Source organism: Vulpes lagopus, chromosome 4 (assembly GCF_018345385.1).
Source record: "Vulpes lagopus strain Blue_001 chromosome 4, ASM1834538v1, whole genome shotgun sequence".
NCBI classification, from domain to species: Eukaryota; Metazoa; Chordata; class Mammalia; order Carnivora; family Canidae; genus Vulpes; species Vulpes lagopus.
Genome location: NC_054827.1, coordinates 6,492,688 through 6,514,046, shown reverse-complemented (window position 1 = coordinate 6,514,046; position 21,359 = coordinate 6,492,688). Strand labels below are relative to the sequence as shown.

The 21,359-nt window shown below is 37.5% G+C and overlaps 1 protein-coding gene across 1 annotated transcript in view; it reads left to right on the top strand.

Annotated features, from left to right (window-relative positions):
* Window positions 1-20,203, top strand: part of VEGFC (vascular endothelial growth factor C) — a 106,502-nt gene extending 86,299 nt beyond the window's left edge. The window contains exons 4-7 of the mRNA XM_041752430.1: window positions 467-618; window positions 15,921-16,027; window positions 16,346-16,670; window positions 19,699-20,203. Coding sequence (XP_041608364.1) covers window positions 467-618; window positions 15,921-16,027; window positions 16,346-16,670; window positions 19,699-19,813 — 699 coding nt within the window. The 3' untranslated portion in view covers window positions 19,814-20,203. The remainder of the gene's footprint in view (window positions 1-466; window positions 619-15,920; window positions 16,028-16,345; window positions 16,671-19,698) is intronic.
* The last annotated feature ends 1,156 nt before the right edge of the window (window positions 20,204-21,359 follow it).

The window sequence follows — 21,359 nt, the reverse complement described above, 5'->3', positions numbered from 1 at the left end:
TTAAGTCTCTGTATTCAGTTTACATAGAATAGGACTTAACCAAACACTTCTAGGTTGTGTGGCCAATAGCTCTTTACTCTTATATCACAAAGATATTTATATCTGTGTGACTTTTTAGTAACCCTTGGAATAATCTAGGACTCTGAAAAAAATTATTTTTCCCTGAACATGGTGGTCTGCTGTGTCTCTGGTCTGTAATCATTAGCTGGTTATCAAAATTGTAATATGCTTTATAAGAGTGATATGAGATAAACATATGGACTATTTATTATTCTGATAAAGGATACAGATTACAAGCAAAACAGTTTTTGCGATGTAATTATAAAAAACTTCTGCATCCTGCATACATTATGCAGCACGGCCTCATCACAAAGAATTAATCTCACTCTTTTTGGATGCCAACGTTTACCATAAGTGCTTTCTCACATTGATGTAATTTTTTCTTCTCTTTGTCCCTTCTCTGTAGTTGTTTGAAATTACAGTGCCTCTCTCTCAAGGCCCCAAACCAGTAACAATCAGTTTTGCCAATCACACTTCCTGCCGATGTATGTCTAAACTGGACGTTTACAGACAAGTTCATTCCATTATTAGACGTTCCCTGCCAGCAACACTACCACAGTGAGTATGAATTAAATCTTTTTTTCTTCATCATCTACTAATATAAAATTATTTTCAAGTAAACACAGTTTATTAAGAGAATTTTTGTGATGTTTGCTATAACATACTGCACCAAATACAAGAGAAGACATTAATTATTTGCACCACGAAAATAAAATTAGACTGAAACAGGAAAGCCCTGTAGTAGTAATTAATAATATAAGTAATATATAATATATGACAATATATAATAATATAAAACAAGTATTTCTGTGGAAGGACACACATCTCACCACTCTTCATATTATCAGTGATTTAGCCTAATTGATCTGACATCCATGAAATCAAGTGTGCAAAGTCATAGGTGATGTTACAGCTAAAAACATTTAAGCCTCAGTAAGATTTTTGGTCCAAAACAAAAACATTTAAAAAATTATTTTACATCTGTTAGCATTCAGTTGCCTTTCTTCAATCTCACTTATTTTTTTCTCTGTTAATATTGTTGCAGCAAGGAGTGAATACTGAAATATTGATGAATTACTTGACAGAATTTTTGCTATTATTTCATACTAACATTCAAAGTAACATTTGCTATTCAAGTTCCTTTCTCATATTTTTAGTCTGGTAAATGGCAGCAGATGCTGCACTGGGTCACACAGAAGGACCTGGACAGAGCATCAGGTGTTGACTCTGTGGATAGGTTTTTTTGTGTCTCAGGAAAAATGAGGCCTCCTCTCTGCCAACTAAGTAAAGCAGTTATGGCAAAAACTAAGGATAACCTAATTTGAGTGAAGTCTGCCCCAAATGTGGGAACAAAAAGGCCTTACCAGCATCTGTGAGTAAATTGACGCTGCTGCATAGTGGTACAAGTACCCCCCAAATTGCTGTAAGTGCAAGTTTACTCACACAGCACCTGTCCCTACCACCTGTGGCAGCTCATCCATGCTGAGGGCTCCAGCCATTATCCCCATGACGTTCCCAGAGTTAGGTTTCAGGTTGATTGAAAATATTACATCTAAATCTCTCATATTGCTGTGTTTATAATTATATTAGATAAAATAGGTATGAAAATCAAAGATTTATAATTCTGTTTATTTCTACATTATTCATAACACTTGGCTCTCATATTCTTTGAGACCTTGAAATCACATGGTGGTTATTTGTTACTTTTTTTCCCTTATGTCACACCCCCAACACTATTGATTTGGGGGGTTGGACAGGAGAGATCTGCCCCAGTGTGTATCTCATTTCCATCACTGGCATCCTCGTCCACTCCATCTTGAATGTATGACTGATCTCATGCCATGGCATTCAGATCAGTTTTTTAGTATCAGATCTCTCCAGCTCCTGCATGATGTCACATGTAAGCTCTAAAAGGTACCACTTCATTCATCTGACCAGAAACTGGCGGTGGCTTTCAGCTACTCAAAGAATTGAATGCAAATTTGTCAACTCCTCATTCTGTGACTAGCCTTCCATTCTTGTCTTGCGTCTCATTTCTCACCAGGTGTGGGTTTCATAAAGTCTCATTCCCTGAACACCAAGCTCATTTCCTGCTCTGTATCTTCTTTCTATTCTGGCCCTGGCTTAAAATAAGTTCCCTTTCTTTTCTGCCTTCCTAAGCCCTCTCCACTTCTCAGAGTGCACGTAAAGGTCTCTGACTGGCATGTATCCTGTCCAAATACTGCTGCTATCTTTGCTTCTTGAATGCCCACAACAATCACTGTATTTGCTTTCTCCTTGCATGAATTTGTCGGGGTCTATAAATGTGGCATGTACAACCAGACTGTGACCACTTCAGGTACAGGTAGATTCATATCCTCCTCTATATACAGCTTATAATCAGGCTTGAAAATTATTGAGCCATTATTATACTTTCAGCCCTTTACATTCACTGTTTCATTTAACCTGCCCCAAAAGCATTTATGAAGTTGGTGGTAGTTATTAGCCTTATTTTACAGATGAAGCAGCTAATAACTCCAGTGTTGAGGCCAAACAATACACCACTGACCAACCAGTTCTTGTTAGATAAAATAACTTATTTCTCCACAGCATTTTGTAGGAATTGCATGTTTTCCCCAGATTTTTACCATTATTTATTCATATAACTGCTGTACTATATACACAGTCAAAGGCAAGAACAGACAAAAAGAGCAAAAAGAGCCTGTCCCTTCCAATGAGCCAGGTCTAAGCATAAATTCAGGTTTGCCACTAAGTCAGTGTTTAAGGTTGGGTATTCCATGTGTCTGAACTTCAGCTTGCTTATATGTAAAAGCACAAAGATGTAAAGAGGAATGCATGAAATACTGAATGCTTAGCACAGTACCTGGTGTGTAAGAGAGAGTCAGTAAAGAGATTTATTATTGCCATTAAGATTCATATCTGATTCATTCATCTGTGTTTTTCAGTATTTTTTACCACTATCTACAATAAGAAATGCACCTCATATTCAAAGTCAGTATGCACTTGGGTCTGTGCAGGTGCAAGATCTATGTTTATATAATATGTGTATAGCATATCTAGTGTATAGATGTAAAGTAAATAAATATGTAACTTTATATGTAGTTAAAATCATATGGAACTATAAAGGTAAAACAAAATATTATTTTAGAACACTTTCCTTTACTGCAGTGCTATCCAGCCCTTTTTTCATTATCACCCCCTAAGGATCCTTTTATAGACCTTTTCCCTTATGGCCTCCCCCATAAAATCTTAATACCATAAACCTACTTATATTGAGGCTTTTTACATACAGAAAGTAATGCAATGGATTAAAAATGACAAAAATATTATAGTTAAAAGTCACATTAAAAATGTAAAAGCTGTTAACATTGAATATAATTTTATAACTACCGTATTTGCTAAGACACTTTTAAGGTAACTTATTTAGTGGTAATCAAATTCCATATGGAAAGTACCAATTAATATAAATATATAACCACATAAACATAGTTTTAAAGAAGACATTCTACTCTTATTTTTCCAAAAAAAGGAAGATAAGTTTTTAAATAGTTTCTGTAAAATTTTTTAGAGAACTTAACTTTTGCTTCATATGAGAAAACATCTTGTAACTTCTACAGCTGCTAGATATTCATTTAAATAGTGTCACCACTCTTTCTTCTCAGCATTTGACATATTCTAATGGATTTGGTAGCTTCTGTAAAATTAAATAATAAAATATAAACTATTTTTACTTAATTCCCAAAGCTCGCATCACACACCAAATCACCAGGGATCAAGCGTAAGCAGCACCCACCAGGCAGCTACCAGGCACCTGTCACTCTATGACTTTGAGATTGAGCACTTGGTCCAGAGAAAGTCCTTTAGTGACAGCCCTCTATTCACTATAATTTTATAGCCTCTATCTTTCATATGCTTTGGATATCCTTAATGCCAGTGCTACTCACATGACAGCCCATAAAACCCAATAGAAATTAAATGCGGATTCAAAAGCTATGGTTGGGTTTTGGAGAGCCAAGAACCCATTGGAAGATCTAAGACTTCTCCCCAGCACTCAATTTTTACTCCCTTACAGATGATAGTGTCCCCATTATCAATGTATGCCTTTCTACACGTGATGCCCTTAGATATGTTTTTTCTACTCTATTTTTTTTTTGAATGTTGGTCTCCACTTATTGTGAATTGTGACCCACAATTTAATTAAAAACTACTGGGCAGCCCCGGTGGTGCAGCGGTTTAGCGCTGCCTGCAGCCCAGGGCGTGATCCTGGAGCCCTGGGATCGAGTCCCACGTCAGGCTCCCTGCATGGGGCCTGCTTCTCCCTCTGCCTGTGTCTCTGCCTCTCTCCCTCTCTCTCTGTTTCTCATGAATAAATAAGTAAAATTTAAAAAAAAATAAAAAATAAAACCATTTGTTAAAAGGGAACAGCCGCCACAATGGCCAAAATTAAGAAATGACAAAAGCAAGGGCTGGAGAGGATGTGGTGCCGCTGGAATGCTCATATATCACTGATGAGAATGTGCAATGGTATGACCATTTGCAGAACATTTTGGCAGATTCTTATGAATTTGAATATACACTTACAAATGCAATCCATAAATTTCCTCCTAGGTATTTACCCTAGATAAATAAAAACACATTTCTCCACAATAACTTGCACACAAATGTTCACATAAGCTTTATTAGCCAATAACTAGAAACAACCCAAATGTCCATCAAAGGTGAATGCCTAAGTAAACTTCAGTGTATCCATACAATAGAACATTACTGAGTAATATGAAAAAAATTAACTCTTGAGCTGTGAACTACATGAATGGCTTTCAAAACATTAAGCTGAGTGACAGAAGCTAACCTAAAAAATACATGTTATAGGATTCAATTTACAAGAACTCTAGAAAAGACAAATACAATCTAAATTGAGAGAAAGCATTGCAGTAGTTGCCTGAAGATACAGATGGTGGGGCATTGCTGGAAGGTGCAAAGGGAAGTTCTGGGGGTGATAAAAATATTCTCTATTTTGATTGTGGTAATAGTAACATGGGTGCATAAACTTGGGGGGAAAAGAGAGTGGATTTAAGATAGGAGCATTTTATCATAGGCAAAATATTTCTCAAAAAAAAAAAAAAGGATTTTTGAAAAGCCAAGAGAAACAGGTCCTTTTACTAATGATAATTTTGAAATTCATTTAGGTTTGTCCTGAAGGCAGTGTAGTAGGTGGGCTGGAGGAGCAAAACAGGAAGTGGTAAAATGGTAGATTGCTTAAAATCTTTATGGTACCTAGGTCAGATCTTTTAAGATTCTCATGATTTCCCCAGTGGGGAGAGCCTCCTAGCCCTCCTTTGTGTGGAATTTGCAATTTCTCAGCAGTGGCCCCAGCCCTCCCGAAGCTCTGTGGTGTCAGCAAAGCTTTCCCAAGTGCATGGCATTATGTCCCCATTATTATGAGGTTAAATAAGTAGCAGACCATCTGTTTTACATTACTTATGAAGAAGTCTAATTCAATAAATAAATGAATCGTTCATAAAATGAGTCATTCATAATTGTTGAATCTCTAAAACGGGCAAAGAATGCTTCAAGGTAGTATGAGAGAGGATAAGCATGAGCCTAGCTGCTTCTGGCCTCATAGCACTCACAGTCAAAGAAAAACGACACGTGTTATATCTGTAGTAGTAGTAGTAGTAGTAGTAGTAGTAGTAGTAGTAGTAGTAGTAGAAGTTCACTAAATATTACTATGCACAAGCATTGGCCGCATGTTGCCTCATGCTCATCCTAGCGCTGTCAGGTGACTGCACTGATGATTCACACCACAGAGCACAGGGCTGAAGGCTATGCATATTACATGCAGCTTCCTGGTTAGAAAATTCATTTCCTGCTTTGAGTTTCACTAGTTCCTGTAAACTTTTTGTGACTCATTTTCTTCATCTGCAATAAATAAATAAATAAATCCAAATGTTATAAATAACAGTGCAGCATAACATTTATAACCTAATCCTCATGATCAACCCATTCAGTGACATTATACTGTATTACATATTAGTCTGATACTGTATAATGATGTAACAGGATAAGAGCAATAGTGAGAATGATGACAACACCTAACAAATAGGGATGTGGCGATGTTTATAATCTGTCATCCCTGGTCAACATTATCACAGTGCCTGACACCCAACAGTGAGTTTTCAATAAATTTTGGCTGAAATATTACAGACATTTTTACAAATGAGAAAATTGAGCACTAGAAATGTTAATTAGCACAAACCTAATAGCTAAGAAAAGTGCCAGAAAAAATTAAAATTCAAGTCTTTTTAGCTCTTAAACCCATGTTTTCCCCCAATAGCTGATAGAATTTCTAATATTTACAAAACAAAAACCTTTCAAGTCTCAATACCAGCAGCACTAAAATAGATCAGAAATTCCAGAGACAGAAGAGATTATCTCTAGAAGCAGTTAGATATCAATATTCTTATTGATGTTCTCACAGATTTTTCTCTCTCCTTCCATTTATTTCCTCTTATATTTTCCTTCAGCTTGAATACCATAGATTCCCATGACCCCTTACATGGAGGGCCTCTTTTCTGGAGGGAGTCGTTTGTGAATAAAAAGTGATGCCCAGATTTTGTTAGTTGGTAGAAGTAGTATTCATTCATTCATGGAATTTTTATGTTGAATCTTACATATGTGTCACACTATCCTAAGAGATGTAGGACATTTAAAAATATCTAATATAATTCCTTAACTAAAGCAGCTCATGTGCCAGAGTATAAACACAAGTATATCTCATATAATAAGTACATAAAACACATGCTCTGATTTATTGAGTCATTCATCAAACAGTTCCTGTGTGTCTCCGTGGTATTGCTATGATGCTAGGCTGAAAAGAATGGTAGACAGGATCGCTCCTCTAGAGAAATCTCATAAGCAACTCATACCTGTGAACACGGAACTGGAGCTAGGGTTGCAGAAGAAGTATGTATGCAGGATGCATGCCTACCATCGAGCAAGAGACAGAGTGGACCTGCCTGAGTCTGCAGAACTACACAGAATTGCATCTGCCATGCCAAAGGTGGACTTTTTCTTCAAGTCTCTCAAGAACCATTAGAAGGTACATGTAGGACTCGTGGTATTTACATTGTATATTATAGAAAGAACAGCTTGTCCTGAAGGCAGTGTAGTAGGTGGGCTGGAGGAGCAAAACAGGAAGTGGAAAAATTGAAGAAGCTTCTGAAATAATCTGATACAGAATTAACAAGGGTGGGAGCCACGGCGGTGGAAATGGGGATGGAGAGGAAAGAGGCAGAAAAACATTTTTCAGAAAACCCACCACTTGGGAGCTACATGCGTGGGACAACACAGAGGCAGGGGTTGAGGATGAAAGTATACACGGATGATACAAACACGGAATATGTGCTCACAGGAAGGATGGATTGGAAAAGGAGAACACGGGTTGGATATGCACATTGGTATTTGTGGTCTCTGTAAGAAATCACGCTGAAATGATTGGTAAGCAGTGGGATCTGGAGCTGGGAGGACACGAAGATGGGCATACTTCTTTGGTACTACCAGCATGAAGCTGGTGGAGCACTGGAAGAGATGAACCCCACCAAGGAAAATACAGACTGTAAAAGGAGAAGCAGCAGCTGACATCATGAGAATTATCAATATTTTGGAAGCTGGACGAAACAATGGTCTGTGCAGGAGACTAAGAACAGTCAGAAAAAATAAAATTAAAAACTAGTTATTACGAAATCCAAAGGATACTGCAAAACCAACAAGAATTCAAGGAAAGAAGTGATGAGATGACCAAGTATTAGGTAATGCTCAAGAATGACAAGGACTGACCCATTATCTGAAGGACACGGAATGGAGATAGCATGTTTATTTATTCATAACCTACATTGCATAAGGACCTTGAGAACGAAGCAGAGGAAACAAGAGGGTGAAATTCTCAATCACACATGAGAAACTGAATTAGAGGGATTAAGCCATTTTCCCCAACATCTCATAGCTGAGAGGAGCAAACCAGGGATTTGGAGTCGATCCATTCCTAAGGGGATGTAGTCTTTTACTGCATTTTTAACTTCTTTAAATTAAAAAAAAAAAAATCAATCTTCAAACATATAGTAAAAGTCCAAAAAAAAAAAAAAACACCATCCCGAAATATCCCTCCAATCTGATTTGAAATTCAACAACTACTGTGTCATACTCACTTAACATACAACCCAAAGCCCCAGTCACTATTCTTTATTCTTATTCATGCTCTTGCATATGTATGGCACACGGATGTATTAACATATGACAGAAGAAGTAGTACAGCTTGTGGTTAAAATATTTGTGTTAAAATGGTGACTTTATTTTTATCTCTCTACAGTATGTTTTAGACATGTAATCATTTTGAGGTCTGTAGGCCTGGTTTGTTCAGTAAATACCTGTATAGCATTCCATTATATGAATGAATGAATGAATGAATGAATGAATGAATGAATGAATGTTCATGCTTATTCTATGATACACACTCTATGGGAGACACTCTACTACATATTAGGAAGAGAGTAAAATCAAAGGAGAGGGAGGTCACATTTGAAAGGCAAGTGTCTTGAAGTGAATTTTACCCAGTGGTCAACTTATTGGTCACTTGGTTCTCATTGACAATGTCCCTATAGGATTCCTAAGGGAAACAACACATCCTAGGGACAATGAATAGACCAGAATAACTTAATTGAATATTAATCAGTGAAGGCCATAGGAGATTAAATTAAAAGGCAATGCTAAGGCTGTGCTTTAGAAGCTTTGGGCACTGGCCTGGAGAGTCTCACCTTTTCTGTAGAGGTATTGGGGTAGCCTGAGGAGTCTTTTTGTACAGGAATGATGAAACCATGTTCAGCAGAGCCAGGGAACCTTAAATTTCTTTTTTAATGAGTGCCAAAAATAGGTGATTTCAACCTCATAAAGAGGTTCTGTCAGTCTTGGGGAGAATCTTGGTGTGGTGAGAGAGGAAAAGAAGGGTGAAAAAATGAGAAAATGGAAAAATCTAGCCTGAAGACTCATTTTTTTTGTTTACTGGTTTTCATTTCTTTTAAAAAAATGTCAACATTGCTTACCAAGACACTAGATAAAACATACTTGCTTCTAAGAAGTTAGAGTTATTTGGGCTTATTAAGGAAAATTTCATTCTTGTGAGAACTCATCTCTTCTCTAAGGAACAGAGTAAATTTATAGCCCTGGCAACCTTTGATGTAGAACTTGAGTGCTCACTGTCTTTGTTAATCTGTAACAGATCCTCGGTCTGAATGCTCAGAAGTTTCAATATCCATGAGGGTTTTTTTCTCATTTTAATTGTTCCTTTCCTTTTCATTTCAAAATCATACATAGTTGCTTCACCAAAAATAGAGATAAACAGAACAGCATGATGCATTTAACAAACTGCATCAGAGCAGAAATGCAGAGATAACACATCTGCCAACTAAACTGGGACACAGTCTTGCACCCATTGATTAGAAACTACTTTTCCAGTGTTTTAAAACACACATCTGTGTTCTGGCTTAAAAATATCCTCTTTCTAGGTTTAAAACCCTCATGATAATATGCAATTATTTTTTAAATCTTAATTCACATGTCTGTTCATCTTTTTTTTTAAAAAAAAAAAAAAGCTCGTTTTTATCTAAATATTGTCTAACACCTTCAAGTGAGCGTCTATTGATAGGAATTGATTGATCCATGGAACTCAAGTAAGAGTCTCTAGACCCTGGAACATGTTTTTTTTTTCTAAAAGGAAGCTAATTGTGTATGCAGAGTACCCACCCTTTGGACTATCTGGTTTCTGCCTTCTAAAAGCTAGCAGTTGGAAGCACAGCATTCCTATGGTTTGCTGACTGATTGGTAGAAATTTTAGCAAAAGGTGGGAAATATTCCATCAGTATATCCTCTGCACTGAGGTTGTCATTGTCATGTTAACCAAAGGTGGGAACTATTAGATCAAAGAGTTTCTCAACTTAATGTCAAGTTCAGCTAAAACACACTGATGATTATTTTTAATAACTATCTACATTAGACCAAATCTATCATTTTCTAAATATTTTTTGCTAGACCTCTTTTAAGCAGTTTTAGGCTCACAGAAAAATTGAACAAAAAGTACAAAGAATTCCCATATACTTCTTACCCTCCTTCCCCAGATTCCTCCAACACCTTGCATTACATAGTCAAGTATACTCAAGGGCCATGCATGAGGAACTCAAAGTAAACACAACAATTCAACGTCTTTGGGAATAAAACTGTTGAAGTATTTTACCCAGGGCTCTGTGGCTCTATGAAAATGAAAGAAAAGAGTTGCCCTTCCTGCTGCTATTCTGACAAGCAGTCTTGGGCCAGAGGGTCTGGACAGATACTCTTTCAAAGGATAATTATAGATTTGAGTGATTGTTAATCACAGTGGGTGAAGTTCAGATGACATCAGCAGTTGGCATTTAGGGAATCAAAACTGTATTTGGATATTTATCAAAATTATTAACATGGTCAGAGTCTCCTCCCCCCCCCGCCCTGCTCCATATGTTTTCATAATACAATACAGAGCATCTTACTGAATAGATATAAAGATGCTTAGAAGGAATGTATGAGAGCTCACAATACCATGCTTTCAACCTAATGTTACTGGATCACATTCCACATTTAATAAGACTTTAGGCAGGATAACTGTTTGAGAAACATGATTGGGTACTATAGGTACCACATGATCAGCAGAATTTTAATCAGTTGGGTTGTTGTAAAGACACTTTATGAAAAGAGATGCCTTTGAGAATATTTGATTAATATCACAGTTCATGTCCACAGAAAGAATTTGCTTTTCTAAAAAACCATTGAGTGCTACAAGTTGAATTGGTATTTGGTTAATGTTGACATTCATATTGGATGATCTATGTAATATTTTAAGAGATATTTGGTAAATTGGATCAAAAGTAGTTTAAATCAAGATGCAGGATTTTTTTTCACTTAGAAATATGTTACAAAATATATTACATTCAGCTCAGATCTCCCTAATACCAAACAAAAGGTGGTAGTATGTCTGCATTCCTTAAATATGGATATTTGGGGAGTCAGGGAATTTCCCAGTATACAGACACTCTAGTGCCAGAAGTATAGAGAAGATGAAAGAACCCCATCAGTGGTATGCACAAAACAGCCTACTACAGTGTCCAAAGCATGAGAGCTAGCAACTGTTACCCAAGATGTAGGATTTAATCTCACAGAACATACTAGTCATAAAATTTCAAAAGAGAGATAAATGATAAGAATAATTTAATCATTAAATACATTGTTTTTGAACACATATATACCCTTAAATTTTTGTCCTCTGATTTTAACTAGCAACAGCTACTTAATTAGCTGAATGAGTTAATGAAATCATTCTTAGAAAAGCATCTTTTTCCTTCATAACTATTATAAACAGGATTGTGGTTGTGTTTATAGGGTGTGGAGGCGGGCTGAGAAAGGCAAAGTAGGAAAGTTAATTTATTTACGTGTGATTCTCAGCATAGACCTGCTTTATAAATAATTGCATAATCTTCTTTGTAGACAAATTGTCTTTAAATCAATGTTTTATAAATACAGTATAAAAATAATTTATTTAAATTTGTAACTGTATTTTACACACGTTGGCCTTCAGAACTTGGAGAAAAATTTCAATAGGGTAAAAATGCTTTGGAGATGAAGATATGTGGAAGATAAGTAAATTGTGCTAACTTCTATCCACATCAAAAACATTTTCTTTCATTCTAAGATAATGTTTGGCAATTGTGTCTCCCTTTTTTTTCACACTAGAAGCTTTAAAGGCCAAGAACTTGCCATTCACTTTTAGGATAGGGAACCTCATTTAGTAATTATGAAAATGCATCCAATGCAAATATATGTATCTTTAATTAAATGGTATCTAACAGGATTCCAAAGTTCAACATTAAAATACATTAACATTGATAAGTAGTAGTAGTTTCTTATTTTTGGCAAAGTTTCTAAAGTGATATTTTTCTAGAAATTTAAATTAAGTTTTAAGACTATTGGAAATTAAAATATTTAATTCACCTTGAGCAAAGCATAATTAGTCCACAATATAAAGTGTATGTTGGCAACAACACTGAAGTTATAACATAATTGAAATTGCTATTCTGAAGGCCATATTTCTATTTATCGTGAATGTGCAAAACCAAAAGGGTTAGTGTAGCCAGATTATATGAAGTTAGTCAATGTTGTAAAACTAGACACTAGACACCTTGTTATTTTGTATGACATTTTCAGAAATACATTCCTACATTTGTTTCTACAAACGGTCCATGTTTTTGAATTTATATTTTTAAAGATGTGAAATATTCAAGAGGAAACTCTTTTCCCTCACCACATGAAAAATAGGAAATGTTTTATTTTCCTATCCCGTTAGGGTGAACAATTTTGTATACCTACTTTAACTTCAGCACAGATACTTTAGTGCATTCCCCTGCAGTTGAAGACCTCTCCTGGACCAGTCCCACTGAGGCTAGTGACTGAGCTCATTCTTGACACTTTTCCCCATAGAAATAAATAGCTCAGATGCGTTTATCACCTTTAATGACCGTAACTAAAAAACGAATACACTGGACTTAGCTACCATATACACACATACACATACACCACACGTGGGAGAGGGGGAGGTTATATATTTGAGGGAGTGTACATGCATATTTACATATGCATATAACAAAATATATGCATGTAGAGAACTGAAATATAGTTGCAGAAAGAAGTCTTTATCACATGCATTCTAATAGTATTTTATTACGTATCCTTCTTTTACCTTACAAATGCATTTTCCAACCCTTATAATTGATTTCATAACCCACTGATGGATTATAACTAACAACTGGAAGAACACTGGCTTAGGTAATAGCAGTATAAATCACGTATTGGCAAAATGATAATGTCTTTCTACTGCAACAGCCATAGCACTGTGCCCTCTTGATACCAACATGGGAGTGTGTTCCTTAAATCATGTATATGTCAACATGGAAGCAACACAGCCAAAATGGATTACCTTCATTTATAGAAGAGTGGTCTGAGTTTCATTCAGCCAGGATTTATTGCATTACTATTCTATAACTAAACATAGGAGCATCTTACTTGATGGAAGGGACTAAAGCTTTGGATAGGAGGTAAATGAAAAAACAATGATATTGTTTTGGAAAATGGAGAAATATTGTTCAAATATTTTTGTGGGACAATGTACAATCATGATTAACCAAGAAAATAGTAATGACAAAAATATGTGCTAAATGAAGACTTGTTCTTGGGGACACATAAAGTTATTAGGAACGTATAGGGTTCGCCAAGACATGCAGCTAACTGAAAAAGCAAGGTTTCGAATAGCATGTAAGCTTCTGTATAGCAGAATGGGAAAAAATATAGCAGAATGGGAAAAAAATACATACATATACATTTTATTTTATTTATAAAAAGAACCACTGAAAACATAAACCAAAACTACAAAAAGGATCAGCATGCTGAGGACATGGATCAGAATCCTCTGAATATATATTTTTCTCATAATTTTAACAGGAAACACACAAATTTTCAAAAACTTAAATTATAAAGAAAAAGGCATATAGTATATGCAGGATAAGGCAAATATCTTTTTTATATACACACACACACACATATACATATATATTGTATATACCTAAGCAAATATGAAGATTGTTAGGAACAAAAATTTTAATGGAAGTTATTAGTATGAGGTCAAGAGGTAAATTTAAAAACCAGTAATGTTAAATCATATTTGGAAATAACACTAAGACTGTTTTTTTTTTTTACCTAAAACTACATACAGGTATCTTTTACTTAAGAGCAATAACCTATTTCCAAAAATATATATTGCAAACAAATTTTTATTGTGTTAAACGAGAGGAATTAAGCCCCACACATAACTAATTTCGTACAAAGAACTTAAAGATAATACCTGTAGAAAAGTAACACCCTATCTTGATAGGATCTGAAATGCTCAGACATTGTTTCCTTGACATCCAACAATTGTTATGGTTGTCAACACGTGGCTTCCTTATATGTGATTACCTGGGTTATTTGCATGCTGATTGAGAAATTATTAGCCCATGTTATGGGACAGCGGATAACACACAGCATTCAAAAACCTTTTAAAAATCAAAAATAAATTCAAGATAACTTTCCATCATAGATGGTTTTCATTAAGCTGGAGACATGGCCCTTGAAGGAGGTTACAAGGGAGGAGGATAAGGGTAAGACAGCCATTGCCATTTGAGGTTGTGTCAAGAGGTGTGCGGAGGGGCTTTTAGGCAGACTGCCTCACCGAATGGAGCAGATAGAGATGCTCTGGGTCTCGGAGCTGCTGTAGAGACTCCTGGGTGGGAGAGATCCTGTGTATCCTCAGAGGTGGTTGTTGAGGAAAAATGCGTTAACAAAGCAGATGTGCTTACACGGTTCAAAAAGTCCTTCCTGAGGTGCTAAATGAGACATCAGGCTGTCTTTTCAAGAAAGGCGTATCGCTGTATCATCACACAGTAGGGCCCTGAAACTTTTCTTAGCACATGACCTGTGTGTTTACACTCGGTGCACCTGTTAAGATGTCTACGCAGGACTGTCAAGTTCTATCAGCCTGGAATGTAACTCAACACCCTTCTATCACATATTGTTCACGATATTGAATGTGAAAGATAATTATTTGCCCTGCACTGACCTCAGCTGAAAAGTAAGGTAGTGAGGGGTTTATACACACTCCCTAAGTTAGGATATTAAGAGCCAAGAATCCTTCTAATGGGTGAACATTAACTAAGGAGACATGCTGTGGGGTATGGGTGCACTTCCTAGCTCCGCACCCTGAAAAGTCAAGAAGTGATGTGACCTGATGGCACCCAACAGACCGATTCCCACATGCCATTTCTCAACAAACAGAATTGGGCTCCTTGAAGGAACGGCCATTTCTAGGTGTGGAAAAGACAGTGGGCAAGATGAGCTTGTGACTCTGTTTGTCTCAGAGAACAGAGAAGCTCCCCACTGCACGGCTCATTTCAGCCAGGCGCCAACATGAAGGAGTCCCAGTTAACCAGCAGTCAGACAGCTGGAGCAGAGGAGCACTCCGTGGGCTTGATTGAAGCCCGTATGTTCGTAATTTTTACTGAAAGAAGTAGTGAGGACATAAGAGGAGAGACGGAGAGAGGGAGTGAGGAAAAACTAAAACAGCAGCAACGACAACGACAAACATGGTCTTCGATGCCTTCCTGGTGGGGTGTAGAGAGGAAATTTTGGATTCATAGACCCTTTACAAGTATCTGTGTTTCAGAAATAAGTCATAAAGGTCAACATGTGAAGATGTTTCCTGTGGAATTGTTTGAAAAAGCCACAAATTGGAAGTATTTAAATAATTCCCAAAAGATTAATCGTAGTGCTCATGCATTTTATGGACCACTGTGTAGCCACTAACAGAACATTTTGGAGTGACCTACGAAGATATGCACAATATACTGTTCAGTGGAAGAAGGCAGTTGCAGAGTGATATGAGAGCCTTATCCCCTTTTTACACACATAAAACCACCATGCGATTATACAAATAAACATGTTTGCCTTATCAAGATAAAAGTCTGGAGGGATAGAAGACGGGACCACTAAGTGGTCAGCTCTGGGGTAAAATTTGACTGCATATGTAGGGGCGAGGGGGCAGTTTGAGAAGGAACTTCCACATCTCATTTCATATATCCTGACGTCCTTCCGCAGCTTCCTCTCAAGCATGCGCAGGCTTTGTGATACACGGGTAAGAGATGCTCCCTTCTGTGTCCCAGGTAGACCATTCTTGCTTAACTCGTCTGTCTCTCCCAAAGGTGCCAAGCTGCAAACAAGACTTGCCCCACAAATTACATCTGGAATAATCATCTCTGCAGATGCCTGGCTCAGCAAGATTTTATTTTTGCCTCAGATTCTGGAGATGGTAAGCAGAATGGTGTTTTAAAGACTAAATGCCATGCGTCTCTGGTTTGATTCACAAATAATTTAATATTGTTAAAATCACCTGCACAACCTTCAGGTTTTCATACTCTGAAGTAAGCGGCTGTAAAACGGGATGCTTTCCACTTGACGTTGGTACCGTTTTGAACTCCCTTGTAAAGGAGCGTACCCATGTTTGTGCATCACCCTCTAATGAAAAACATAAAGAGACGCTTCTAAATGCTTTTAATTGTCTCAGGCCACACCCGAACGAAGTAAGGTGTAGTAAAGATGTCTGACTGTGTTTGTCTACACTCTACAGATGGATTCCATGACATCTGTGGACCTAACAAGGAGCTAGATGAAGAAACGTGTCAGTGTGTCTGCAGAGGGGGGCTCCGGCCTTCCAGCTGTGGACCCCACAAGGAACTAGACAGAAACTCCTGCCAGTGTGTCTGTAAAAACAAACTGTTACCCAACTCGTGTGGGGCCAACAGAGAATTTGATGAAAACACGTGCCAGTGCGTATGTAAAAGAACCTGCCCAAGAAATCAACCCCTAAACCCTGGAAAATGTGCCTGTGAGTGTACAGAAAATTCACAGAAATGCTTCTTAAAAGGAAAGAAATTTCAACATCAAACATGCAGGTAAGAAATCTCCAGGGGCACCCCAGGTGGCTCAGTGGTTTAGCGCCACCTTCAGCCCAGGGCATGAACCTGGAGTCCCTGGATGGAGTCCCGCATTGGGCTCCCTGCATGGAGCCTGCTTCTCCCTCTGTCTGTGTCTCTGCCTCTCTCTCTCTCTCTCTCTCTCTCTCTCTCATAAATAAATAAAAACTTAAAAAAGAAAAAAAGAAGAAATCTCCATGAACAGTGTTTGTTTCTCTTACTGGGAAGAGTCTTCTCAACCAAAATAGCAGGTGCTTTTTAGAATGAGACCAGTAAGTTCCGGAAGACAAGTTCTGGTTTTTTTCTAACCGATGCTTGACTTTGAGACTGTGTTTACTCCTGAAAAAAAAAAAAAAAAAGTAAGACCAGAGCCCTGAGACCCAAAACCAGAGCTGAGCTCAGAATGCACTCCTCCTGCTTGGCCCGGGGGCTAGGGCTGAGGCCGTGGTGCTGAGCGCAGGCTGGGAGACAGATGCACAGGACAGTCACTTGAGGAGCGTTTCCAGAACATCCAAACACCCACACCTGTCCCCTGCCCAAATTCTGACACCTAATAGAGGACAGCTGCTCCAGGTGCAGAAAATCTCAGGCAAAATTTACAAAGGATAGGATCGTGCCACTAAATGTAGAATTGTATCTAGAAAGATACTTAGGCTAAGTATTTAGTGGAATTGGAGAAATAAATTCTATTGTTAAAGATCACTCAAGGCTCACTCCTTGAACATTGATTCCCCTTCTTCACCAAGAACAACAAAATAAGACTTAGACTCAAACAGCACCCTGAACTACTTACTTCCTCTTTAACCTCAGGGTAAGTGGAGTCGGGGTGGGGGAAGGTTACTCTTTTAGCCAGATCTGTGTTTTTGGCATTTCCTTCAACACTGCTCCACCAGACGGGTCTTCTCTCTTCCCTATGTTTGACATCTTTGACTTCTTTTCTTTCCCCTGGGTTTCTGAGAGTTCCCAAGCCTCTTCTATATTTTTTAGCATCTCACTGTGATGCTGAGCACACTTTAGCAGTGAAGCTCTGTCCTCTTCAAAGTTGCTCCAAGACCTAGGCATTTAGGATTTGCCTTCACCTCTTTCATCTCTCATCTATTCAACCAACTGTAACCCAGGGTATGCCCCAGAGCGCCATGAGAAAGTTCTATTTGAGGTCCCAATAGACTCGACTGCTAAATCCAGTGGACAAGTTGGTCTTCGTGTAACCTGTCTTCTCTGTACCTTTTTCTTGAAGCACCCCTCTTTTGGCCGCCATAACATTTTACTTCTATCATCTCCACTGGGTTCTCTTCTTCCAACCTACTCTTTAGAGATGCCAGTAATGCGCAGACAACAGATGATCGCTCACGTGACTTAAATCTTAAATTTCATTTATTTATCATTTCACATAGGCACTAATGTTCATTACCTTTCCCCAGTAAATAAAACGTCCATCTTTTTTAATCCTCCTGAGTTTTGTGCTCCCATTTTAATTTATATTTCTAGTGATCCATCCACACTAACATTTTAGCTACCACTTAAGGGAACTTCAGTGAATCTAGGTAACTCATGGATGATATTTTATCTTCCATTATTGCTTTAGAGCGCCTTATAGGGATGCTTTTGTTTCATTTTTAAAATATTTTGAGCAATAACTGTATTTCAGTTTTACTTGCAGATCCCTACTATATCAGAGGATAGTTCAAAAAATGCAGAATAGTATATAGATACTAAAGATTATTAAACCATCTTGTGTATTGAACCCTTCTGAGTGAACCCTAGCATGCTTGCCAAACTTAACTTTGTTTACAGAAGACTAACTAGCCATCATGTTTTCCTTAGAATTCTTATATTAACTTAGGAGAAAGGATTTCTACCTTTGTATTTCTTCTAATAGTATACTGTTTCATGAAGATTTTCTATTTACTGAAACCTTCAAGTGTTCATTTTTCTAAGGCTATACTTTCAGGTTTTATGTATATATTGAAGCAAAAAAAAAGGTAATTTAACATCTTGAAAATATGTACATTCATTTTCTCTTAATATTTATTCCAAAAGTGATGGGGGTGCAGAGTATATATTTTTTGCCCACTGCCTTAAATCAGCAACTTTCACTAATCATTGAGAACTGAATGTCTTTAGTAAAGGAATACCAGAAGTCTTGTAATAATGCATTTGTGCTTAGAAGTAAAATAATAATAATAACATCTTAACTAGATATGCTTTCTTTTCTACTAGAGCCCAAGAAATGAAACTTCAGACTCACATTTGCAGTCTCCCTGTAGTGTGCGCTTTTGATTCCCCTGCCAGGTCACCTTGCATTGCTCCCTGGACACCCAGCCCTTTCTCGCAGTGGACACTCACACTCCCATGGCCTCTTCAGAGGCAGCTCCCATTTGCTAGAGCACCAGGGCCTTTTGATCATCTGCCCTTTCACCACTGCTGGGAACCAGGAAGTCTAGGGTAGGAAGAGAGAGGGTGCCCCTAGCAAGCACTGTCCTGCTCCCCCTGCCCCAGACCACCCCGTTCCCACCTGGAGCCCAGGCGGCTCAGACAGAGACATGGAGTGAGGTTGGGGCTCCCTACTGAGGACCACGGTCCTGCCAATGTGGCTGCAGTTAATCCCTTCCAAGTCTGGGTTCCATATAAGTCCCAGACTCTTGTGAACTGTGCCACGCTTCTTTGCTCACACCACATCGACAGACCTGAATCCCTCACTTTCACGGTTTCTGGGTTAGGTTCCTTTCATCCGGGGACGCAGAGAGCACTTCAAAAGAACCAACACTCACATCATCTCGCTCTCCCATCTGTTCTAGCAGCAAGACTGCTTTAGGCTTTTCTATTCTTCCTCAGTTTCTGTTAAGTCTCAGCACAAACTTCAATAAGACGTAAACCTAAGAATAATTTTATGATAAAATGAGTAACTTTGTGCTCATTTTAAATCTAGAGAAACCACCATGTCTGTCACATAATGAATTCGTTGCTTTGGGCTTTAACAAAAATGTGTTCCTCCTTGTTTTTCTAGCTGTTACAGAAGACCGTGTACAAACCGACTGAGGCATTGTGAGCAAGGACTTATATTTAGTGAAGAAGTATGTCGCTGTGTCCCTTCATACTGGAAAAGACCACAGATGAACTAAGACTGTACTATTTTCCAGTTTGCCATTTCTTTATCTTGGAAAACCGTGTTGCCACATTAGAACTATCTGTGAACACAGAGACCTTGGTGGGACCATGGAGACAGAGACAGAAGTCAGTGTTTGCTGACCTGTGTGGATAACTTTACAGAAACGGACTGGAGCTCATCTGCAAAAGACCTCTTTTAATGACTGGTTTTTCTGCCAATGACCAGACAGCTGAGGTTTTTCTCTTGTGATTAAAAAAAAAAATGACTATATAATTTATTTCCACTAAAAAATATTGTTTCTGCATTCATGTTTATAGCAATAACAATTGGTAAAGCTCACTGTGATCAATATTTTTATATCATGCAAAATATGTTTAAAATAAAATGAAAATTGTATTATAAACTGGAAAGTTCAGTCCATTACTATCAGACACAATAAGCAAAACTTGATGATAGGAAAACATTCAAACATTCCTGCTCTTTCTCTTTTCCTCCAGTCAGATGTCAGATTTTGACTATTATGAAAATGTGTGATCCTAGAAAAGAAAGTTCCAGAGAGACAACAGTTGCTATTACATTTTATTTGAATTCATCTCTCACTATACGTCATGATTATGTTTTAGCACATGACATTTTTAAATTTACAACCAAGTGAGTCGGTATGCTGCTTAGCATGTCCATGTGATGGAAGCTATTCGGTGCACTGGGATCATTCCGACTCTTCACTTGCTTTATTATCCCCCGGTATGTATTCAAATGGCTTTTAAATATTTTACTCAAAAAGAATCTTGCCCAGATATTTAACTCCTCCTGACCAACTAAAATACTATTTGTGAGCTGAAATGCTCCTCTCTGGCACATATAAACTGGAGATCATGTTTAAATACTCTTATATATTAAAAAGGAGACATTTCAATAACACAATTGAAGTGCTTGTCTCATGTTTAAGAGGGCATCATGCTAAAATACTTTTCTCTGGGAACAAATATTTTGCCTACATAAACACAACCATATGAGTAGTTCACTTATTGACAGAGGATTATTTGCTGGTCGGATAGAGCTGCTAGCAAAGAATAAAACATAACTGCTAGCAATACATAAAAAGACAAGGCTACAGCAATACATAAAAACAGTAATCCTGAAAGGAGAAGAAAATTCTATCGAGCTATATAAATATAAGCTTCCTAAAGCTTGCAAATTTAACAAAAATGTTTTAAAATGGTGTAGGCAACAACTCAAAATATTATCATCTGTGTTTTGCCATAAAATAGTTTTCTTTAAAAATATTTCAACAGACTGATGCGTTAAACATGTTCTGAGTATTTTCAGTATTGACTTTTAAAATAATGTTACGTGTAATGTTTAGAAAAGTCCAGTTACGTGCTCTGCATAACTTAAACATAGAGTTTATAAGGCCGATTTTTTTCATGTATTGGGGAAAAAAATGCTCTTCTGAAATTCTCTCATTATATACATTTATGGACCATCTTCTTATTTTTTAGTGAGGATGGCTGAAGCCTTAAGGGAGAAAATCTATCCATTATACATCCTTATGTTCA